The 22,201-nt window shown below is 43.5% G+C and overlaps 1 protein-coding gene across 10 annotated transcripts in view; it reads right to left on the reverse strand.

Moving 5' to 3' along the window:
• The window catches only part of LOC108258915 (mitogen-activated protein kinase kinase kinase kinase 4), a 59,616-nt gene that overhangs the window by 10,812 nt on the left and 26,603 nt on the right, over window positions 1-22,201 (reverse strand). For 5 of the 10 annotated variants that reach the window (XM_053676048.1, XM_047151144.2, XM_047151142.2 and 2 more), the window contains exons 3-15: window positions 17,537-17,593; window positions 11,719-11,844; window positions 10,198-10,305; window positions 9,423-9,513; window positions 9,177-9,307; window positions 8,953-9,007; window positions 8,676-8,754; window positions 7,615-7,790; window positions 7,397-7,469; window positions 6,400-6,610; window positions 4,866-5,027; window positions 3,325-3,411; window positions 1,678-2,166 (exon numbers count right to left, since the gene is read on the reverse strand). In XM_053676048.1, coding sequence (XP_053532023.1) covers window positions 1,678-2,166; window positions 3,325-3,411; window positions 4,866-5,027; window positions 6,400-6,610; window positions 7,397-7,469; window positions 7,615-7,790; window positions 8,676-8,754; window positions 8,953-9,007; window positions 9,177-9,307; window positions 9,423-9,513; window positions 10,198-10,305; window positions 11,719-11,844; window positions 17,537-17,593 — 1,845 coding nt within the window. The remainder of the gene's footprint in view (window positions 1-1,677; window positions 2,167-3,324; window positions 3,412-4,865; window positions 5,028-6,399; window positions 6,611-7,396; window positions 7,470-7,614; window positions 7,791-8,675; window positions 8,755-8,952; window positions 9,008-9,176; window positions 9,308-9,422; window positions 9,514-10,197; window positions 10,306-11,718; window positions 11,845-17,536; window positions 17,594-22,201) is intronic. The other 5 variants (XM_053676050.1, XM_053676049.1, XM_017457922.3 and 2 more) reach the window with 2 other exon arrangements.

Genomic DNA, 22,201 nt, shown 5'->3' on the forward strand with positions numbered 1-22,201 from the left:
TTTGTAAATCTGGGATCGAACTAACGGGGAACAAGAACTAATAAATTACCAAGGGCCAATATACGGCTCAAGTTTTTAAAAACCAAAAAAAAAGCAAAAAAAAACAACACACAAACATATACAGGAGCAATATTCCACGTCCTTCAATTCAAATTTGAAAAATGTGGGTTTAGTTTACACAAGAAAGCAAGACAAGGCGACAGGATATAGTTTTTTTTTTTCCCCTCATTCTGTTTCATGACTATGGTGGTGAGCAATATGGTTTTCTTTCTGGCTGAACAGCAAGGCATAATCCAAATTTTTTTTTTTTTTTTAAAGGACTGTGTAACTGATCTGATCCACAGAGTCTTCCACTGACATGGTGCCCAGACTGGCTCCAGAGCCAGGATATATGTTTTCTATTGTGTGCAAAAAAAAAAAGTTGGAACTTCTGCTGTCAAGAGCTTGGTGACCGTGTTTATAAAACGAACAACATTTTACTTTATTAAAATAAATAAATAAATAAATAAATAAATAAAGGGTTCAAAAATCAATAAAACGTTTTTATTAAATATAGAACACTTCAAATGTAAAAAAAATTGCGTCTATATTCACTCCAAAATGCGACATCTATTTTGAGACTCTTGGGGTATTTTCAGACCTGTAGATCTGAGCTTTGTTCCGAAAAGGGGACTTAAACTGTCGCAATGTTGTATTTTGTCCTCGGCTCGGTTCGCTTTCACAGAGTAAACTGTCCTCTCGTCGGTCGGAGCGCACCTGTTTATGTTCCGGGGTTCTGCATAGCGGTCATCCATCACGATGGATATGCAGCAGCTCCGTGAGCTTATTGTGGCTTTCGTTTTTAAGCTGTAGTTATTAGGATTTCTCATTTATATGTTCAACAGAGCTATTAAAGCCCATCTCCTTGAGACGCTCACTACACACCTTTAAACCCCGGTGTTTTTATGCGCTTTTCAAAGCTGTCTGTCCCAAATTTCAATGAGGCACTTTACCTCGTCATTTTATTTTTACCTTTGGTCTGAGTTAAACCGCAATCATGTTGCGAGTTGTCAGCAAAACAAACACACTTTTTACGTAACAGGTCCCATCACGCGTTGCTAGTTGGGTTGGTAACTAATGTCTATGGAGGACTGCTACTTCCTATGGAGGACTGCTACTTCCTATGGAGGACTGCTACTTCCTATGGAGGACTGCTACTTCCTATGGAGGACTGCTACTTCCTATGGAGGACTGCTACTTCCTATGGAGGACTGCTACTTCCTATGGAGGACTGCTACTTCCTATGGAGGACTTGCCGTTTGAAGGTAAAACTAATCGGGTCTTTTTTTTACGTCTCCATTGTTTTAGATTGTTAACCGTCACCTTGTCAGTGGAAAAAGGGGTCCGAGAGTACCATGGTAATAATGTACTTGATCACCATCAAATGTAATTAACACTAACAGTGAAGCAAAAATGTGATGTGGTGGATAAATAATAATGATGAATGATGATGCTGAATACTCGCTTTCAAAGATCAGTATCCAAAGAAAACCAGATTTCGGCTGCTCCCACCAGCACACTTTGACCTGACAGCTATCAAGTTAAACGTTCTTCACATGCAAAATTGAGCCGGGGTTAGCTCGAGAAGCCAGAGTAGCAGCAGGCAACAGTGGGTGGACCAAGGGGAAGGCTTTTCACCTCTCCGACTGGCTGGGCTTCAGACACCGGGCCACTGGATGGAGTTGACTGGACGAGGGGGTCGTCGTTCCTGTCTGTCTCACCCACTGGCTGTGTGACTAAAGGGCTCGAATCCACCGACACACTCTCAGTCTGTTCCCTGCACTCATCAGTAAGGGCTTCGTTCTCATCTACATGTTTATTCTGCTCTGCATCTGGATCTACATTCTGGTCGCCGTCAGTCTGACGGAGGAGGTCAGCCTTCGGCGTGCACTCGTCTGCGTTAGAGTAAACGGGGGGGTCGGGGTCATCTAAGGGGCGCGCTTGGGGTAGTTTTGCCCAGTCGGGCTGGGCCGTGAGGGAGGAAGTGCGCTGTTTCGGTCCGCGCTGCAGGGAGAGCAGGTAGGTCTGCTCCTGCTGGAGCTGACGCTGCAGCCGCTCCGCCTTCCGCTGCTCCTCCAGCTCCCGCCATTTGAACTCCTGAGCACAGAGCGTAGCTCCATCACAAAGCTCCATAAATATTGAGGAAATTCCCATGAGTCATTACATGCGCTCGTACATACTGTCAATACAATATGTTTAGTAATTAAACACAGTACGGCCTGCAAGACTAAATTAGCATCCTGTAGCTGAGGCAAACATCGTACTCATGCGGCCTAGAGACATGGTTCTCAAAGAGGGGTCCGTAAAGCTAATTCGGACTCCTTTTAATCACAGTTATCAAAGTTTTAAGCCTATAAAAAGACCGGATGGTAAAAGAAAAAACACTCTAGGCTTTAATAAATAGCCTAAATGTGAAAAATTCAAAATGATTTGTTCATAAAATAAATCTGTACTGATTGGTCTGTGAATTTAGTTACAGTTAAAGAGGTGACTAACTTGAGAGCACAGTTTGAGAACTCCTGCTCTAGAGCATGTGGTCCTTCTCGGTGATTAAAAATGCCTTTAGCACTGACCATTAAAACTGCAACACTATTCTCTAAAACAGACACAGGGGTGAGAATACTTTTCGTTTTGGGCGGCAACCTTACACCGAAACACTTTTCCAAACACCACACGGTCCCTTACATACTTCTAAACATTAACTCTAAATTAAACACTGTATTTCTTTTGCTTATTCACCGATGTGTGTGTGATGGACGGAAATGGGAAGAAAATAAGAAAAGATAAAAAATAATAATAAAAAAGACCCCTGAGAGAGACACATTTAACTTTGTTTGTGGCAGTCCCGTATTAACTCATTTCCACTTTCATCCCCTGGGACACTGTGCAGGCTGTTTACAACATAAACAGCTCCCTGCAAAGACAAGAACAATGACCCTGGCCTAACCACGGGAGGGAGAGGGAGAGAGAGAGGGGAATAGTGGGAAATCCCCTGCTCTTCCTGCTGGGCATTTCCTGCGGCCGTGTCATGAGACAACGCTTATAAAAATATACGGCTGGACAGATTGAACCTTCTCCCTCTGTGAGCGCGCAGTACACTGAACGTGATACAAGGCACCAGGAGAACCGTTAATGAACCCTCGATCTTGTGCTGATCTCAAATCAGCCCTTTTCAGCTGAAATAACACTGAGCTCCAGTGTTAATCTAAACAGAAACGCTAGACTTTGCTCTAAGGCATCAGACTTTAGTAAGAGGACAGGAGATGGAAAGGGCAGAGTTCCTACCAGTAACATGGCCTGCTCGTGAAGCAGCTGCTGCTGAAGGATCTCTAGATGCCTCTGCTCCTCTTCCAGCTGACGGCGGATATATTCCTGTCAATCAGACGTGTCAAGGTTACGCTTGGCTCAGTTTCAATGCGTGTCCGTTTGATTAGATTAGTCGCACGCTGAAAATTAGAGAAATCTGACCTGAAATTCAATTAAATCGGAAAAAAAACCCACACAAACATAATATATTTATCAATACCTGTGTGCACCCTCCACTTGAAATTCTTATGACCAAAATGTAACTGAAGAACTTTTTGTTTTTGTTTAAGTTCACAAGTTAGAGCAGTCGGGGGAGGGGGGTTGGGCCGGTTTCTTAAGGATACTTCTCTGTTGACTTGAATGGGTTTAACCCAAACCTCAGTAACTCAAAGCCAAGTAGCCTAGAAATAATAAAACTCTGTCGCACCAACGAACGGTTGCATTATTATAGTACACATTTGATGAGTACTTTTAATATTTGTATAATTTTTATATCATTAAGAAGGCTAATGGTGGTCACTGTTAGAGATTTGCAGATCACCAGCACCTATCGTCTACGCATCTATAATTAGGCACCACTTCCATGAGCACAAACTATTTGGAAGGCATGCCAGAAGAAAGTCTTTCCTTTCATCCACCCGCAAATGTAAGCACCTGGAGCTCATGAGACACTACTGGAACTCTGACTGGAACAGGGTTCTGTGGCCAGATGAGCAGGTTTTGACAACAAACTCTCAAGGTGGGTTTGACATAAAAAGAAGGATCGTTATACAGAAAAGAACTTAATCTGCACGGTTAATTATAGTGGAGCTTCTCTGATGTTGTGGGGCTGTTTTCTTCATCCAAAGGCCCTGAGAACTTTGTGAGGATACATAGCATCATGGACTGCTCCAGATTTAAAAATAAAGTCTCGCTGCCTCTGCCAAGACACTACAACTGGGTCATGGTTGAACCTTCCAGCAGGACAATTATATAAAACGTCTGTCCGAATCCAAACAAAATGCTTCAGAGACCACCGAATCAAGCTTGTGACATGGCCATCCCAATCCCTTGACCTAAAGCCGAATGAAAATCTGAAGCGAGTTGAAGAGGAGAGGATATACGACACTGGAGGAAAGATCATGAGGAATGGTCTCTGATTCCTTGCTCGGTATTCTCCAAAATATTCAAGCATTATAGAAGACTCGGTACAGTTACACTGTCAAAAGGGGGTGGGGTATTTAACATAATAGATGCAGGGTGCCAATATTTTACGATGCGAGTTTGTTAAATGTATATAATTTTTGATAAGTTTTATTTTCTTCGAATAAACTACCCTTCAATTAATGCTTAACTGCATCTTCCATATGTAACATATTGTTTGGTGTAACCAATACAGCTCCGATTCATTTTTATATATTTTTTTATTTTTTTACACATTATAAAATATGGCATCATAGAATTCCTAAAATTAGCATCGATCACGAAGAAAATTCTGTTATCTAAGAAATTATAAGACAACAGCCCTCTTGCTCGATTACCTGTTCACGATCATTCCGTCTTTTCTCCTCCTCCGCCCTCCTGCGCTCGTCCTCCTCCTTGCGCCGGCGCTCCATCTCCTCTACTCTCCTTTTCTCCTCCTGTTCCCGCCGCCTCTGCTCGCGCTCCTGCTGCCTTCTCAGCTCTCGCTCACGCCGCTGTTGCTGTAACACACCAGGAGAGGGCGACAGTGGGTGCATGGCGTGTGCAGGAAACTCCAAACAGTGCAAGTAAATGAAGGTTTTTTAATTGAACAAACACGATAATCAGTGATTCGAAATGACTAGAAAATGATCTGGGAGTGTGGTTAAGATCAAGAAAGCTACACGAGGTTTAAATGGACTTCATGATATGTAAACACAGAGGAAATGAGCAAAATACATCAACCTGGACCGTACGCAGGGTGCACCCCTAAGAGTTTCCCTAAACAAACATAAAAAGTTCCTTCAGGACCGTTTGGTTGATGCTGCTGTTGATAAGGTACGGGGACAGAATGGCCTTCCTAGTCTCTTGTCTCTCCATGACCTATGTTTAGAGGCCAAGCCCAAACTCAATTATAGTGAAGTGATTTGACAAGTTTGTCACGAAAACCCTCTGAGAACACGACGCCAGGAAACTACTGACAGTCCTCTGTGGAAGTAGTGGCCCAGTCTTTTGTTTTGCTATGCACTGAAGACATCTGGGTTTGAGATCAAAAGAAGAATGAGACGATGGAGCAGAATTTCAGCTTTCATTTCCTGATATTTACATCTAGATGTGTTAAAAATTTGGGTGCTCTGCCACCAAAGGCGCCACGTTCCAAGCTGCTTTTCGAGGGGTTTCTCCCTTCAGTCTCCTCTTCAGGAGGTGAAATGCTGCTCAATTTGGTTAAGGTCTGGTGATTGACATGGCCAATCTAAAATCTTCCAGTTTTTCCCCCTGATGAAGTCCTTTGTCGAGTTGGCAGTGTGTTTTGGATCATTGTCTTGCTGCATGATGAAGTTCCTCCTAATTAATTTGGATGCATTTCTCTGTAAATTGTCAGACAAAATGGTTCCTGTAAACTTCTGAATTCATTCTGCTGCTCCCACCATGAGTTACATCAATAAAGATAGTGATCCTGTTCCAGAAGCAGCCGTGCACGCCCAAGCCATGACACTACCTCCACCGTGTTTCACAGATGAGCTTGTATGTTTTGGATCATGAGCAGATGCTTTCTTCCTCCACACTTTCATCACTTCGGTAGAGGTTAATCTTGGTTCCAGGACGTTTGTGGTTCATCTCTGTATTTCTTTGCAAAGTCCAATCTGGCTGAAATTCTCACCTGTGATCTCACATTAGTCTTTTGATATCGAACCCAATTGTCTTCAGCATGTAGCAAACATAAAATAACTGGTCTTGCCATTGCAATACCTTCAGAGGCCACTGGATGTCCCATACAAGATCACGAGTTGCGATTCCCACTGATAAAAGTGCCTCAGATGCTCACTCCATTAATCAGTTCTCTAAACGGCCACATACACAGATGCTTCTTCTCACCCACCACCCACCCCTCACCTCCTCCAGGCGTCTCCTTTGCTCTTTCTGCTGCTCTATGCGCTTCTGGCGCTCGGCCAGCAGTTGGCGCTTGTACTCCTCTTGCTCGCGGAGCTGCTGCTCCTGAAGGAGCTGCTGTCTCTTCAGGGCCTCCGAGCGCTCCTTGTTTTCCTGCTGCAGACGGATGAAGTCCCGCCGCAGCGTCGACTCGCCAGGTACGTTCACTATAGAACTGTGACGTGGGAGAGAGAGAGAAAGTAAAGGTGGAGACACTACAATCGCCTGGCTGGCAGTTTTAATTAGCATTTTACTATCAATCATATTCTCCTCCATGCTCCTCGGTTATTTATTTATTTCTTAAAATGCGGTGCAAGGGACAGGAATTACAACAGCGGCTGGACTGCAAGATCACTGTGCAGCCATCCTAAAAACCTAGGTAAGGTAGGCAACTAGCTCATATCTGCCACAATCTTATCAGCATGATAACAGACTACGTAAATGCCGATACGTGTAGTTCTTAAAATAATCTCTTACTTTTTATATCTTCTCTGTCATGTTACAAAATGGGACATTAAAACTTTGTTGTTCACAGTGATGAATATACAGTGGTGGTGCTTCCTGGTTTCAATCAAAGATTTTGTTTTTTAAGCTGATAAAAAAAATCATCCCTACAACATGCTACCACCGCCATGCTTCTCCGTGGGGATTGTGTTGGCTTTCAGACTTTGTGTCGAGGCCAAAACGTCCCATTTTGTTCTCATCAATCTAAAGAACATCTTGGGTGACTCTCATATTCCACTTCTTCCCACAAACATGTACTCTGTGGTATAAACAAGTGACCGATGCTGATGTCTTACCTCGACACACTGGTTTAATCCGTTTAAGGGATTTATGGGAGCACTCATGCCTAGGCTTTTTACCTGAGCATCATAGGCTCCGTAATGAGACGGGGGAGAAAATAAACAAAACACTCGGGTCATTTGGTTTAGCAATAATAGCAAATAAAGCATTACAGTACCTGGGTTCTCCTTCCGCCTCCGGAGCCTCATCATCTTCTTCTTCACTTAGACTCCAATCATACTCCGTCTCATCTGTAAGACAGTGGTGTAAGTAATTCAATAATCTCTGAATAATCCAATTTAGAATTTGACAGCTGTAGTTACACAACATAGAATATATTATTAGCGTCAAGGTTTAAGTGAAAATAATGGACAAGCATAAAAGCCGGGGCCGAACCTCTCTCCCCCCTCTTCTTGCGTGTGTGGTCGATGTGGTCCTTGAGCTGGATGCGGACCTGCCTTTCGTTCGGCTGGTCTCTGATGAACGGGTGTTTCAGGAGCTGATCGGTGGGTGGCCTCTGAGTGTAGTTCTTCACCAAACAATTCTCGATAAAATTGATGAACTTCTTGGACCTGGTCAGGGGCGGGGGGGAAACAACAACAAAAAAAAACATATGTAAAACATTAACATTTCCCAGGAGATAAAAGGAGAACTTTTCTCTCTCAGGATGTCTTCATGAGCCACTTGTCTAGATACAGCTTTAGGAAGTTTGTCAGTTGAACAATGAGATTTGCAACGTAGAAGTGTGCCCTGAGGAAGAGAACGAGGTCAGCCCTGAAACTGGCAAGAACTTGCTTCAGCTACTTGGATTGGGGTTTTATTGCTGAAGACAGAGGAGCAAGATTTTCAGAGGGTTGTATCATGGAAATTGTGAGATCACATGTCTGAGAACTGAGATCAGCCAGCCAAGGTTACAAGAGGCACATGGAAAGACCTTTGTTCTGGTTTACTCCATTCGCGTACGCTAAGCTATAGACGCCAGGTTGTTAATGACAGAAAATCATAAATGGGCAGGATGTATATTAGCTCTACTCTTACATCCAGTCTTAGGAATTCTCCAATAAATAAACCTTTTACTTCGAGTAAACGACTGAACAACCTGAAAAACAGACCTTACAACTTTCTCAATAGGAGACACGACATTCACGGCAACTGAATGCAGTACGGAGCAACTTCCACCTAATGCTCCTTTTGGCATGTGTTTCAGCTTCCGTAGCCACCCTATTATATTAGGATAATGCACTCACAGCAGTGGAAACCAATCACCACATTCCTGACATTCTAAGCAGGCCTAAGGACCGGTTAGAGGACCTACATGGCTGGAAATTATGTAAGAACGCTGATTAAAAGCAAACCATTTTACAAAACACCCTGCGATGGAAAAGTCTTATATAATAAATCTCCGTAAAAGTTTATTTCATGTTTAGAATTCATGAACTAACACTCAAGAATCTTACCATTTTTTGGACTTGAGTCGAGGAGGTGGATTTCTCGGGATGAGGAAGAGAGCTCGCATTGGGTGCATGTCACAAAGTGCTGAATGGGGAAAATGGAAGGTTTTTACAAACTTGCAAAAAAAGATCTCTCAACGTGCTTAACCAGCTAACTAGCTTTTTAATTATAAAACCACGCTTTAGCCTGATCGGTTACGTTTTTCCACAAATGATAGACTTGTCCACCCGGACATTACCTGGACACGACCGTGAATAATGAAGACGTAAAGAAAATACGTACGGGGAGCGCCTTCGGCCATTTCGATAGCAGTGATTCCACACGACCACAGGTCACTCTGCACAAAAAGACAATTAGTGGTCTTAGTGAGCGTCGCAATGAGCATACTGACGACAGAACACCATACAGAACCGTTTTAATGACGTCACTTCCCAATCAAACCTAACGTTGAAGCACGACCGCAGCCAGTGAATACTTTGGCTTAATTTTCTGAAGAATAAACGTACTCTGTAGTCATAAGTAGCGTCAGGGTTCTCATCACAGGCAATGACCTCGGGTGCCATCCAGTAAGGTGTGCCGATGAAAGTGTTCCTCCTGCCGACTGTCCGGTCCAACTGAGCGCTCACGCCAAAATCAACTGGAAAACATCACAAACGACAAGCTGAAGCAGACACTGGACTAAAGCAGTGAATGATTTGTGCGGAGAGGAATATTTGAAATTACCCACAATTACTACCGTTAACGTCGCTCACCTAGTTTGACCTCGGCGTTCTCGGTGAGCAGGACGTTCTGGCCTTTGATGTCACGGTGGATGACGTGGTGTGCATGCAAATGTGCCAGACCCTGAACACACAAGGTCATGAGAACACACATTTCAGAACCAAGCCCTAACTGGCAGATTTAACGCACAAAAGACTAGAAGGTTGGTTCAAAAATCAAAACCCCTTAAACTGGGTGGATTTCTGAATGAACTATGTTCCATGTCACAACAATCTAAAAACGAGGCAACATCAACAGAACAACAGACTGAAAATAAGTGACGACTCTCTTGATCTATGGATGGGATCTGAAGAAGCTAGAGTGTGTGGCGTAATACATAAAAGAGGTTGGAAACGGTATGCAAACGTCTGCACTGGGCTCTGTGACTGGATTGCTTTACTCACACGCCGTTTTGGACCAAAAAAGTGTCTACAAATAATAAAACACCAAATGTCTAAATGCAGTTGCAACTGAATGTGTAATAAATCGCACCTTATTTATAATTAAGGCTGATTTTCACTATAAGATTTGAAAGCACTCCCTCTACTTCCTGTTGCACATACTATACTTTGTTTTTTTTTTTGCACCGAGTATGGTCTTGCTTCTCGCACTGCAGTATGTATTGTCTGGCATAGTTTGTCTTGCGCTGTAGTCCTGTACCTGCACGGTCACATCCCATGTTCTTATGCCGTTGTGTTTATACTGCACGCTGCATTGGCGAGAACTGTGAGGAAAGAGACTGAAAATGGTGTGGTTAAATCTACTCACTCGGAGGATCTCTCGTGAAATGTAGGCGATCCAATCCTCCTTCAGGCCGTTCTTCGTGTTCTTCACCAGGTCTGTGATTGAGCCAGCTCCACAGAATTCCATCACCAGCTACAGCGAGACACAGTAAGTAAGGGATAAAACACATGGGAGTGTGCCGTTCTACGAGTGATGTGACCCGATGCAAAGGTCCCCAAAGTGTTTTATTTCTATCAAACCACGGAAACTTTTTTTTTTTTTTTTTACAATTTCGAATTTGATGAAAAAAAACAAAACAAAAAAAAACTGTATAGTTACGTTTAAGGTGGAATGTTGAGAAAAATCAGAAAGAAAAGTCAGTCTCCGATATTAAGGAAGCAAAATTTCCACCAAAAGGATTGAATGCAACCTTTCCAGAAATGGACAAAAATAGCTATGTTCACCGTTCTGGCACAGATCTCACGTGTATAATGGGCTTAACAGCAATTTACTCTCATTGGCTAGTGAGATCTGGATTGACAGCTCGAGTGTCCAGCTGAAGAGGATGATGTAGATGACGCTCCGTGCCGCTCCTTTCGCTGATCTCGGGGAAAAAAATAAAATAAATCACGAGACTACAGAAACCTCGTATATTAATTATGAACTAATATACTGACCAAGTCAGTTAGTCATTTCCAGTACAAAGTACAAACACTAGAACCACACAGAGAACCGCACCCAGAACGCTCTCCAAAATTCACGACACTGAAGTCTCTACTTCCTGGTCAGGGAGCTGTCGATCCAAATCTCACTAGCCAATGAGAGCAAATCGCTGTTAAGCCCCGCCCACACGAGAAGTTTGTTCCAGAATGGCGAGCGTAAACTTGCAGAACATAAACGAAGAGCTCCAAAGTGTAAACGAAACCCGACGGCACACTCGTAAGCCACGATTAGTGAAAACGAAGCTTCGAAAACCGTTAAAGAACGCTGTTCATTTGAAGACCGTGCTAAATTTCTGCCACTGAGCTCACTCTCCTCGGAGTGTTTTTCTATTCGCTCACCGCGTACTTTAGTTCGTTTCTTGAAAAGTTACGGTCGGTAACTTTTGGCGCAAATTTAGTTCCATACGTTATCGCAATTTCAAAACAATCTCTTTGGGAGGGAAGAAAATAAATGAAAATGCAGATCATCATGTTACTGAGAAGTCAGGAAAACGCAAAGCAGTCGGTCATGAAGACTGTTTCAAAGTGACGACATCACAGACTCCTCCCATAAACGGCAAATCAACATCTCCTTACAGAAATGCTCACTATGTTTTTTCGTGCTTAAATAACATGTTTCTGATTATCAACCTTACAATACGAAAGCAGCGGATCGGTCAGTTACTGTAAAAATCATGACATCATCTGACCAATAAAGGAAGATTAAAGAATTCAACAGCACTATGGTATAAATCTATTATAAACGTACTACATTTTCCTCTCATGTTCTGTAAACTGCATTAAAAAAAAAAAAAAAAAAAAAAAATCAAACTAATAATAACTCAATTAAAACAAAACTACTCACCCACAGCTGATCATCGTGTCCCGGAGGACTCTTCTTAATGAATGCTCCATAGTACGTGGCGATGTTTCTGTGATGTGAATATTTCTTCAGCATGTTGATCTCGAGTTTAATCTCTTCCTCTTCATCCTAAAATCACATTAGATGAGAGATGACGCTAAGCCTGAGATAATTAGCGTGGACACAGTTTGTGCTAATTCTATTTGCACAGGCGCTACAGGGGTCTTATGCGAGTCGGCCTGTGACAGATGGATTCACATAATGAGATGAGGACCTTTTTGGGGGGTTTTTCCCCCCAGTGCTAACTAACGCATGATGAACACCGTTCTTTGAAATGTGTGCAACTGGCTCCCTCGGTCTTAACCTCAAAATGGCACTTTCATTACAAAGACATTAAAAAGAAGAAAAGAAAGACAGTAATCGGTTTAATCATGGCTAATAAAATTAAGAGTAATTGATTGGTGTGGTTTTGCTGCGTTGGCAGTCAGTCATTTTTTCCCCCCCTCAAAGTCGTACGAACGAACGCCAAGAATTTCCTAATGAAGACTGTGAGGAAAGTTAAATAAGCAGGATTACTTTATTTGCCAAGGATTTTAAACAAGATGCATTGTTTTATCGTGAACACATTTGTTCTTTTATCTGCAGTCCAAACACAGAAACCGACAGTCAAAACACGCTTTGACCTTGAACAAGGAGTTGAACACAAAAAAAATAATAAATAAATAAAATAAAGAGAGAAAAAAAAAGCTGGCAGACCTTCAGGAGATGATGCACTCTGTCTGGGTCTCAAAAACAATGACCGTTCACCCGGATATAGACAGCAGATCCACCCAATTATCCGCTGCCATTACTGAGAGAAAAATGCCGTTGACCACAGCCGAGCTCTCGACTGCTCCGCCGTTCGTTACGGTTAATTCAAAACACACGGTTCCTCCGTGAGTCATGCGGTACATGGATGAGGCAGGCTTTCACAAAGGCTTTCTGTCTAATGCAATCAAATAGCCTCTGCTAGTCTGGTTGACAGCAAAGAAACTCCAAAGTCAGAAACCTTGTGAAGAAGAATAACAACTCGCCGCTTACGTTCACTTTAATGCCGACAAAACCATCGATCCTTTTTGGAAAGTTAGTGGCACTCACTGTTAAAGACTAGAGGCGAGAACGGAGAACGTTTCGCTTTCGACCACTGATCCGTTTGCAGCGGCGGAATCGGAGCCGAATGGCTACCTTTGGTTTGGGTTCACACTGCGCATAACTAAATGAACTAGGCAGACAGACAGACAGACAGACAGGCAGACAGACAGGCAGACAGACAGACAGGCTTGTAGGGCTAAAAATAGAAAACTCTTTCTTCATCGGTCAGAAATTTGGTGATGGATTAAAAAGTGCAAGTAAAAATAATCATTTTAAAAAAATGTCCCGAGTATGGAGAACTAGTTTAAAACATTTTGTGTACATTCTCCTGAGTGACCCAACGTCGAAAAACGTCCGTCCTACCGTAAAGACATTGCAAGTTAAAATTTCCATCCACAGCCAGGAGACCAAGGGAGTAAAGCTGGCTGTGCTCTCTGAGTGGGAGGGACGGGATCATCTCTCTCCCCAGGCTTCTGTGAGCTCATGTATGTGGAAGACGGTAGGTGGCGCGTTCTTCCGCTCTCCAGTTTGAGGCAGCGTGAGCAGCAGTTTGAAATGACGTGGTTGGCTGGCTTCACGCATCTTGGAAAAAGCATGCGTTAGCCCTCGCATACTCGGGTTGGTAGCGGTCACATGATGGGGCGAGACTGGACTGGTGCTTGAGAACTGGATAAGAGTAAACCTGGGAGAAAATCTCTGAAAACTTTACCCCCCCCAACAAAAAAAAAAAAAAAAAACCAACCTTGCCTAAACAGCCTATATCCAAGACCTCATTATATTTCCAAGATGCATCATCAATTTCCTAATTTCCAGGGAAAAAAAAAAGAAAAATCTTGCATTGGTCCAAGAGCACCTTAAAGAAACCGTTTCCCAAATATTAATATTATATAGTTTAAAAAAAAAAAAAAAAACACAAACATAAAAATCATGTACAGTACACTTCCCCTTTCCCTCTTTATTAGCACACCACTAGGCTGAACCGAGTATATACACTGAAATGTTTTGTCCACTGGGATGACATCATCCTTCTTCAGTAGTTCCCCTTCCTACACCACACAGAGAGAGACACACACACACACACACACACACACACACACACACACACACACACACCTCCTGAGGCTGCCTGGATTATCCCCACTCTGACGGGTCACACTGCAGCCGTCACCTGACACTGATGAACAGAAGAACACCGATAGAGCCAACTTATGACTGCGCTGAAATATACTGGCCTTTACTGCTGATCCCAAATCAGAGCCAATAAAACTGGTCTGAGAGCAAACTGAAAGAGTAGACGACTCTTTCACTGGGTCTGCTGTGATGACTAGGCAGGCATCTTATGTAGAACAAAGGGCATATAAATGGGAAGAAAAAAAAACTTTAAAAAAAAAAAACTAAAACAGGGAACTACCACTTTTCTACAGTTTCCACACTTTCATTTCTCAAGTGTAAATAATCAATAGTGACCTTACATAGTACAAGGTAAAGCCCTATTTGAATTTCCGTTGAAAAAAGAAAGAAAAAAAAACAAACACAGACGAGATTACGTTTTGGATTCACAGTTGGGGGACGCTGCAGTCATGACTAAGAAAGAAAAAATCCATGTGAAAGGCCCTGCAACTCACTGACTACGTTTACATGGACGGCAGTAATCTAATTATTGACCTTATTCTGAATAAGACAACATTGTGATTAAGGTGTTTGCACGAGTCGCTTTTAGAATACTCCTTTCTTGTTCCCGTTTTACATGTTCTAGATCACAGATCGATTAACGGCGCACGTCATTACGTCACCCGCCACGCCGTCCCTCCAGAATTTCACCGAATTACAAATAATCCACATTGTAGAGATACAAATGATATTCTCAGAAAGTTACACTATATGACCTTTACACCTGTATGTGGTTCTTCCCCAAACTGTTGCCACAAAGCTGGAAGCACACAATTGTATAGGATGTCTTTGTATGCTGTAGCTTTACAGCTTCCCTTTACAGGAACTGAGGAACTCAAACCTGTCCCAGCATGACAATGCCCCGTGCATGGTGTGCCGAGGCTGGTGAAGAACTCGAGCGTCCTGCGCAGAGCCCTGACCTCAACCCGACTGAACACCTTTGGGATGAACTGGAACGCTGACTGCACCCCAGACCTTTTTGCCCAGCATCAGCGCCTGACCTCACTGATGCTCTCGTGGCTGAATGAGCACTAATCCCCACAGCCACACTCCAAAACCTAGTGGAAATGCTTCCCAGAAGACTGGAGGTTTATATAAGAGCAAAGGAGGGACTAAATCTGGAACGGGACGTTCAACGAGCACACCCGGGTGTGATGGGCAGGTGTCCGCAAATGTTCGATATTGTACATTGTGACAATATATCATGATTCATCATTCTAGTCCATACTGCACACACATAATGAGCGCACCATAAAACCCGTTAATTGTCCAAAAAAATCCCGTTTCCTGCAGAGCCTGGAGGTGGTTTTGGGAAGGAATACCCCTGAAAACGTAGCCCCACACACACACACACACACACAGACAGGATTGAGGGGGGTATGCCCACCCACGCAGACCCTATTAAGAGTCCGCACATCCAAGCCCAGCAGATCCAGACTTACAACATAGAGCTCACAAATTCACTGCCATCCAAAGCAACAAAGCACGGCCAACTTGAATGTTTCAGCCAAAGTTCTTAACAAAAAAACATGTTTCTTTATCTATCTGGCATTCGTACGTTTGGTAAACAGTATTTCTGGTGCACTGCCAGTTTTTACTCTTGGTTTGCGTTCAGGCAATTATCTCGGGGCCAATTAAACAGCCTGCCTTCTCCGCTCCCATGCGGCACAGGTTCACTATAAAGGGAAACCTCCCGTCTTTGACTGAAGAGTTCCTGTAAAAATAAAATTCCCGTCCAGCGTTCGATTCGAAAACTCTCTATAAAGGAAGACCAGATACATCTAGTTGTTCCCAGATCGTTCTTTAAAATTTGCCCGGCGTGGCTATGCAGCGGTCTGTCTAGCTTGAATGAGTACACTTTGTAGATTTAGAGTCAAACCGGACAGCGCGGAGATCGATACGTTTTACTCGGACGACGAAATCCGCACGTGATCGTTTTTCTTCTGAAAACTTGCCAAGAACCCGTTGTGTTTTTACTGCGCGTTGGAAACGCTGGCGTGAATCCAGACAGAAGACTGTGGGACCAGTTTGGTCAGGGTGTCAGAACTTGCCTATGACTCTCCTTATTCATGTCTTTAGCAAAGAGTTTCATCAGATCGCAGTGTTGCTCAACTGTTTCCTGTTACAGGTGGCTAATCAGGTGCCATAAATGTTAGGTGCACACCCTACCCTTGCTCTGGCGCATACCTTTTATAACACGGTAAACTCGGGTGGATGGAGCCTTAGCCTGGGTGTACTTTCCGAGTCGATATCGAGTCACGTTTGACGAGACGAAGATTTTAGTGTGGACAACAGAGGTCTTTTTTTTTTTTTTTTTTTTTTAAACCGACACAGACACCGTGTTGTAACGACAAATCGCTTGCGAATTTACATAAAGCTAATAAATTACTAAATAAATTTTTCATTTGTTCTGAAATCCCATGCCGGTGCCGCGTAGTGCCGACGAGTCAGGACTCGAGAGACCAGCTGCTGATGTCTGAGAATTCATATCATACTTTATCTGCAAAAGCATACTAATCTAAATTATATTTATACTCCCATAATCTATACCGCGTTACCGAGTTAAAACTAGCGTCTCACCGGCAGAGAGTAACGCCACAAGTAGCCGAGGGAGACACTCGCATGGAACGTGGACGGGCATTCACGTGTTAATACTTTGCCTCTATGACCCGTTTTGAACTATATTTTATTACAACCGTTCAAAGAGACGCGTTTCATTTGCGACGGAAAAGAAATCAGAGTCAGAAGCTGTGCGAGACGCGTCTGAAATAAACGCTCAATAATACGGGACATCCGACCCGTCGAATCTAATCCGAGGTCGTCGGCTAGATTTCTCGCGTAGCCGTTTGTGTCGGCTGGTTTGGAGGGAAGTGTTTTACAAACAGGTTTTGTTATGTCTGTTCACTGCCCAGGTTTAATAGCACACTAAGATAATTGTGCCCAAATATTTCCTTGAAGTGATTTTTTTTTTTTTAAACCCCACATGGTGAGGGTAAGAAACTTGTTTTTTTTTCTTTTTCTCATCCCTACTCAAATTAGTATGCACAATTTCATTCAAGGTCAGGATGCTAGCACGGTAAGTAGTATAGCTTGATGGCTCGACTCTGAGCTTGGCATTATCGTACGAGTGGAGTTTCACACGGTCTTGGTTGATTGGCTATAGTAAACCGCTCATTACGCTAGGCATGAATGTGTGTGCATGGTGCTCTGTGATGCCCCGTCCAGATGAATGAATGAATACACACAGGTTAAATACAACGTCAGATTAGTTGTGGCCACGTAAATATTGGAAAAGGTAGCAAACATTTGATACCTCTTACAACTCCTGTAAACACTGCAAGTGATGTATGTTCTCTCAGACCTACAGAATGAAAACGTTCCCAGTGCAGCTGAACTCAACAAAGCCAGCTCCGAGTAAAAGGTCCCGGTTTCATCCACGACTAACCCGTATGAGAAGGGAACCGTGGAAATCTGCTCTCTTTATGGATGAAGGCTCTAACAGAGCAACGAGTTACTTTACCTCGGTGACGTCCATAACTTTGATGGCTGCCAGCTGTCCTGTTTTGACATGTCGGCCCTGGAGGGGAGGAAGAGAAAAACAAGAGTTAGTTACCCGTCTCTCGCCGGCGCGAAAATATCGAAGGGAAATACTGAACTTACTGAACTGAGAAGTGGTTTAGAGGATTATTCCACAAAAAAAAAAAAAAAAAAAGAAAAGAAAGAACTTCACATTTATTACTTCCTCATGTATGTACAGAAGAGAGTGAACTAATACACACAAAAAAAGGTGACCACATCACTGACACATTGTTGTTGAAAGAACAATCACAGCCCTGCGATGATTTAGTCTTTATATAACTTAACGTCTAGCTTCCTCTTAGCAGCAAGACGTTTAACCCCGATCCTGGGCCCTTGTGTAAACATTCCCACACTTTGCTCAAGAATCTCTGTCCCCCTTTCTTTCTCTCCCTTCACCCATTGCGGTGTCCTTCCCTCCTCCGTTACATAAACAGGGAGTCAAAAATAGACCGCGCTCTTCCATTTTCAAATATCCAAACCCCAAGTCCCCGAAGGAAAGAACTATTCCTGGGCGCCGTGACGTGAAACCGATCAACCTTATTAACCTTGTATTCTAAAAATTCTAGGGCTGAAACTAGTCGTGTGTAGATGCGTGTAAAAACACATCTCTCAGTTGGGGGGTGGGGGGGGGGTGCACGGTGGGAATACCACCGTCAGAGTGCAGCCTAGTCCATTTGAATGATTTAGATTGGAGAGAAAAGAAAAAAAAGAGGTGACTTTGGTGGTAACTAATAAAAGAACCACAACCAGGACACAAAAATGATTCAGACCTAAACTTAATTATCTCCAAATAAAGGATATCGTACAGCCCTGAGTTATGCCAGACCCTCTGTGGAAGGGTCATTGGAGAAACGAAGATGAAAAGATGTTTCGTGGCATGGAGAGTAATGAGGTCCTCCTATCTCGTGGGAATGTTGTGGTCAATCAGTGACGTCGTGCTGCCTCAAGTGAACGCATTTCGACGAGCTCTTGGATGTGGTGAGCTTACGTCACGAGTAAAGAGCCAGAGCTGAAAATGCTTTGGTCCAACAGAACCCGCTGCTGGTATTCGACGCACAGCACCGCGGTTTTGGATTTCTTTTGTCTACGCAGAGTTGACGAGTGCCGAGACCTTTGCTCTCCCAGGCTCCCTTGCTATGAAGAGGGTCAGAGGTCTGGGGGATGACAGATGAGAAATGAAAGCAGCTCCAGGAGAGACAGATTAGGATTGCTTTGTGGGTCAATACGTTGTCCTTGGCAGTTTTCCCAAGGTAAAGTGCGATTACATCATGCTGCTGGTGGCTTAATATGTGAGGAGGGGTGAAGCAAAAAAAACGCTGAAGAAAACGGTGGGAATCGACCGGAAGAGGTAAAACCAGAGACACCGGTAAAGGGCTGAACGCAAAACTGGAAGCAGACATTCAACAAGTTTTAATTAAACCAGGGTATTTTGTCTTGATGAAAACCCACATTATAGACAAACATCTGAACTCGAATCAGGAAAAAAATTAAACGCACGTTTCCCCATCCAGTCGTCTTTCAACACGGTCCTTCATCGTCACGTTTAACAGGTCATCACTTCAATAAGACGACCAGACAGGGTCCCTATTTGCCCTCCCTGTAGTACCGATGTAACCAAACACGAATACATTATTTGGATTCAATAGATCCTAACGTTCTAAACGAATACAAATACAGACACTGATAGTACTCCCTCCCTCCCTCCCTCCTTTTTTTTTGTTGTTTTTTTTTAATAGAAAGCTTGCCAGAAAGCTCCAGAGTCGGTGTGTGCATTGGGTCTGGGATCCCGCAGGGCAAAACAAAAAGGTTTTCACTTTTATGTGGAGCTTGAGAGGACAGCTTGTGGAAGTGCAGGGCCAGCTTTGAGTGATTTCAGCAGAATTCCCTCTTCAACTGTATATTAAAAAAAAATAAATAAAAGACCTGAAACTAGCCCAAAAGCTGGACACAGTGTGTCTTCTTTTTCCTCAGTGTTTGAGGAAAAACACGTCAACAGTGGTGCGTGTGCATTTCTGATTCGCAGCACCTCCGATATTTGGACACTACATGCTGAATCAGGAAACCTTGCTTGTCAGACGACGTCCAAGGATAGGATGGGCACAATTTTTCACGGTGGTTAGAATATTAATATTAGATACATGCCTGCTATTCGCTTAAATCCCAGTGTTAATGGTAGTTAAGATGTTGGACTACTGATCGGAAGGTCGCGAGTACAAATCCACGCCTGCTCAGCCGCCACTGCCGCGCCCTTAGGCAAGGTCCTTAACCCTCGACTGCTTAAGTGTAAATGAGAGGAAAAACTGCTCTGGATGAGGGCATCTGCCAAATGCCCAAAAATAAAAAGAGATGAACATGACGAGCACTAAACAAATACAGATTAATGGCAGAGTGTTACACCACTACTCTAGTTTCCTTCTGCTAAATAATTTACATAAATCCATGCAAATCCAAGCTGCAACAGAGGACCTCCTACCGACGCCGAGATGGCTCGGATTTAGGAAATCAGACTCACTAAACTACGGGCAGATTTCTTTTAAACGTATAATCGATCGGTTCTGCTACAGGATTGTCGTCACGTGCTTGGTTTGGTCTGGTGAAAAAAAATCCACTAGGACCATGGTCCTCCAGTGGATCCCCTTCGGTTTAGAGGAATACCGTTAAAGCAAAGTAAAACGGCGTTCATGCGCAAATAACTGCATTACTTCATGATCAAAAAGAGGCACCGCTACTACAGTACTGTGACTAGTCATTTCAGCATGAAGAATGTGTGAGTGCAGTTTAAATTAAAACCCAGACTTCACAGACAAAGCAAATCTCTGCTAATTCCCTGTAGCTATTAGTGCTATGACGGGATCTTTAACTCCTCCATCCAGAGAATGAAACAGCAAACACGTTCTACACACACACACACACACACACACACTGTTCAAACCAAGTGTCCAGTTTCTCAAACTCCTGCCTGACTGGGACTGCAGCCAACAGAAAGCTGTGCAGATAAAAGCCGGATCGTGAGCTCATTGTTTTCTGGACTCCTGCTGGGTTTTCATGTCAGCTCACTCAGGTTTTACCAAGCTGTACAACTAGTACCAGATGAGACTCCGTCACTCAGCGTGCATCAAGACTGCTAGGGAAACACTTTGAAATACATTTCATCGACTCTCTAGTGACGGAACACGTCTTGAATGGTGCAGACAGGAAATCAACTCGACTCTGGAGAGGAAAGAAATAATTAGTGGACAAAAAAAAAAAAAAAAGAAAGAAAGAAAGAAAGAAAGAAAGAAAGAAAGAAAGAAAGAAAGAGTGCCCTTTCACATCTACTAAGTGCTACGCGTGTACTCGGAATGCTTCTGCATTTTTCTCCATTATCTCTACACTGCATTTTCTGGGAACACATGCTTCCGGTACATCCCTTTGTGAATTGACTCAGTGTGTGTGCTCCTGTCTGTCTAGATAAAGACAGAGGCCTCTTCAGTGCCTTGGGTAAAACTTTAACGAGTAGCGTTTATCTGGACGGCTCATTAGGAACCCAGGCACCGCCAGTTTAACCTCCAGGCTAATGGCCGAGTGGCCCCATCTCACTGCCCTGATGACTGTTTAGTGTGACTACGATAATCAAGATTTGGTGGGTTACTTCAAATTGGCAAAAACCACACATGACCAAAAGGTGAAGACTCGCAATTGGGGGATTTCTCAAATACAGACGTTACAGCAAGGCCAATTTCTATATCTGTTTGGATTCATAGTTCAGTTTCTCCCAGAATATGGTGCAGAAATACACAACAGGCATGTATATATTTATTTATCATGAGAACTGGCTGGCAATTATCATCATCATTTCCATTCATAAACACAAATGGAAACATACTGTGTTTCAAAAGGAAAGCAAAGTACTAGAGACCTAAAACACGGAAAATATCGAACAGGCAATTAAATTGTTATACAAATAAGTCACAGCGTCCAGAGAAACAAGATGTCATGCCGCCCAACAGAGGCATTTTTAATGACGTGCCAAGCAAGCTTTGGTTAAATCCCATCTCCGGGACGAAGAAAGAAAGACCAAGAGGTTCACAGTCAAGGGGCTAAACGACACCGCAGGTTTTCGTGAGATTTGGGCCAGACTGAGCAGAACGCAGAGGAAGAGGAGGATGGTACCAAGGAAGTCCGTGTCCTAACCGGTCCCGCGCCTCAAAGCGACAGTCATTTGATAGCATCGCTTGTGGAGCGCTGGATTTCCCTGAGGAAATGCCAGGGAGGACGAGTCATCGCAAACGTTGAAGAGAAAGCCTTGAGAACCAGCATTCACAGAAAACCATCGGCCCATGAAGGCAAACTTAATCGCCGACAAAAAAAACTGTGTGGTGCATTTCACGAAGAAGAATAAACGACCGTGGCTACCGCTGTCAAATCCGCAGACCGTGACCGCGCCTCCTGCAAACAGCGCGTCGAACAAACGGTTAGATGTGTTCGACCTGGAGCACAAGCGGGACACATTGTTGTGCAGCGACCTTGAAGTGCGAGTGTGTTCTGAACGCAGATCCGTGGGTCACTGCAACACGACGGTTTAACAAAAATCAACCACAAGCTGTAACTGCAGGCCAGAACCGAA

Source organism: Ictalurus punctatus, chromosome 26 (genome assembly GCF_001660625.3).
Source record: "Ictalurus punctatus breed USDA103 chromosome 26, Coco_2.0, whole genome shotgun sequence".
Taxonomy (NCBI): Eukaryota; Metazoa; Chordata; class Actinopteri; order Siluriformes; family Ictaluridae; genus Ictalurus; species Ictalurus punctatus.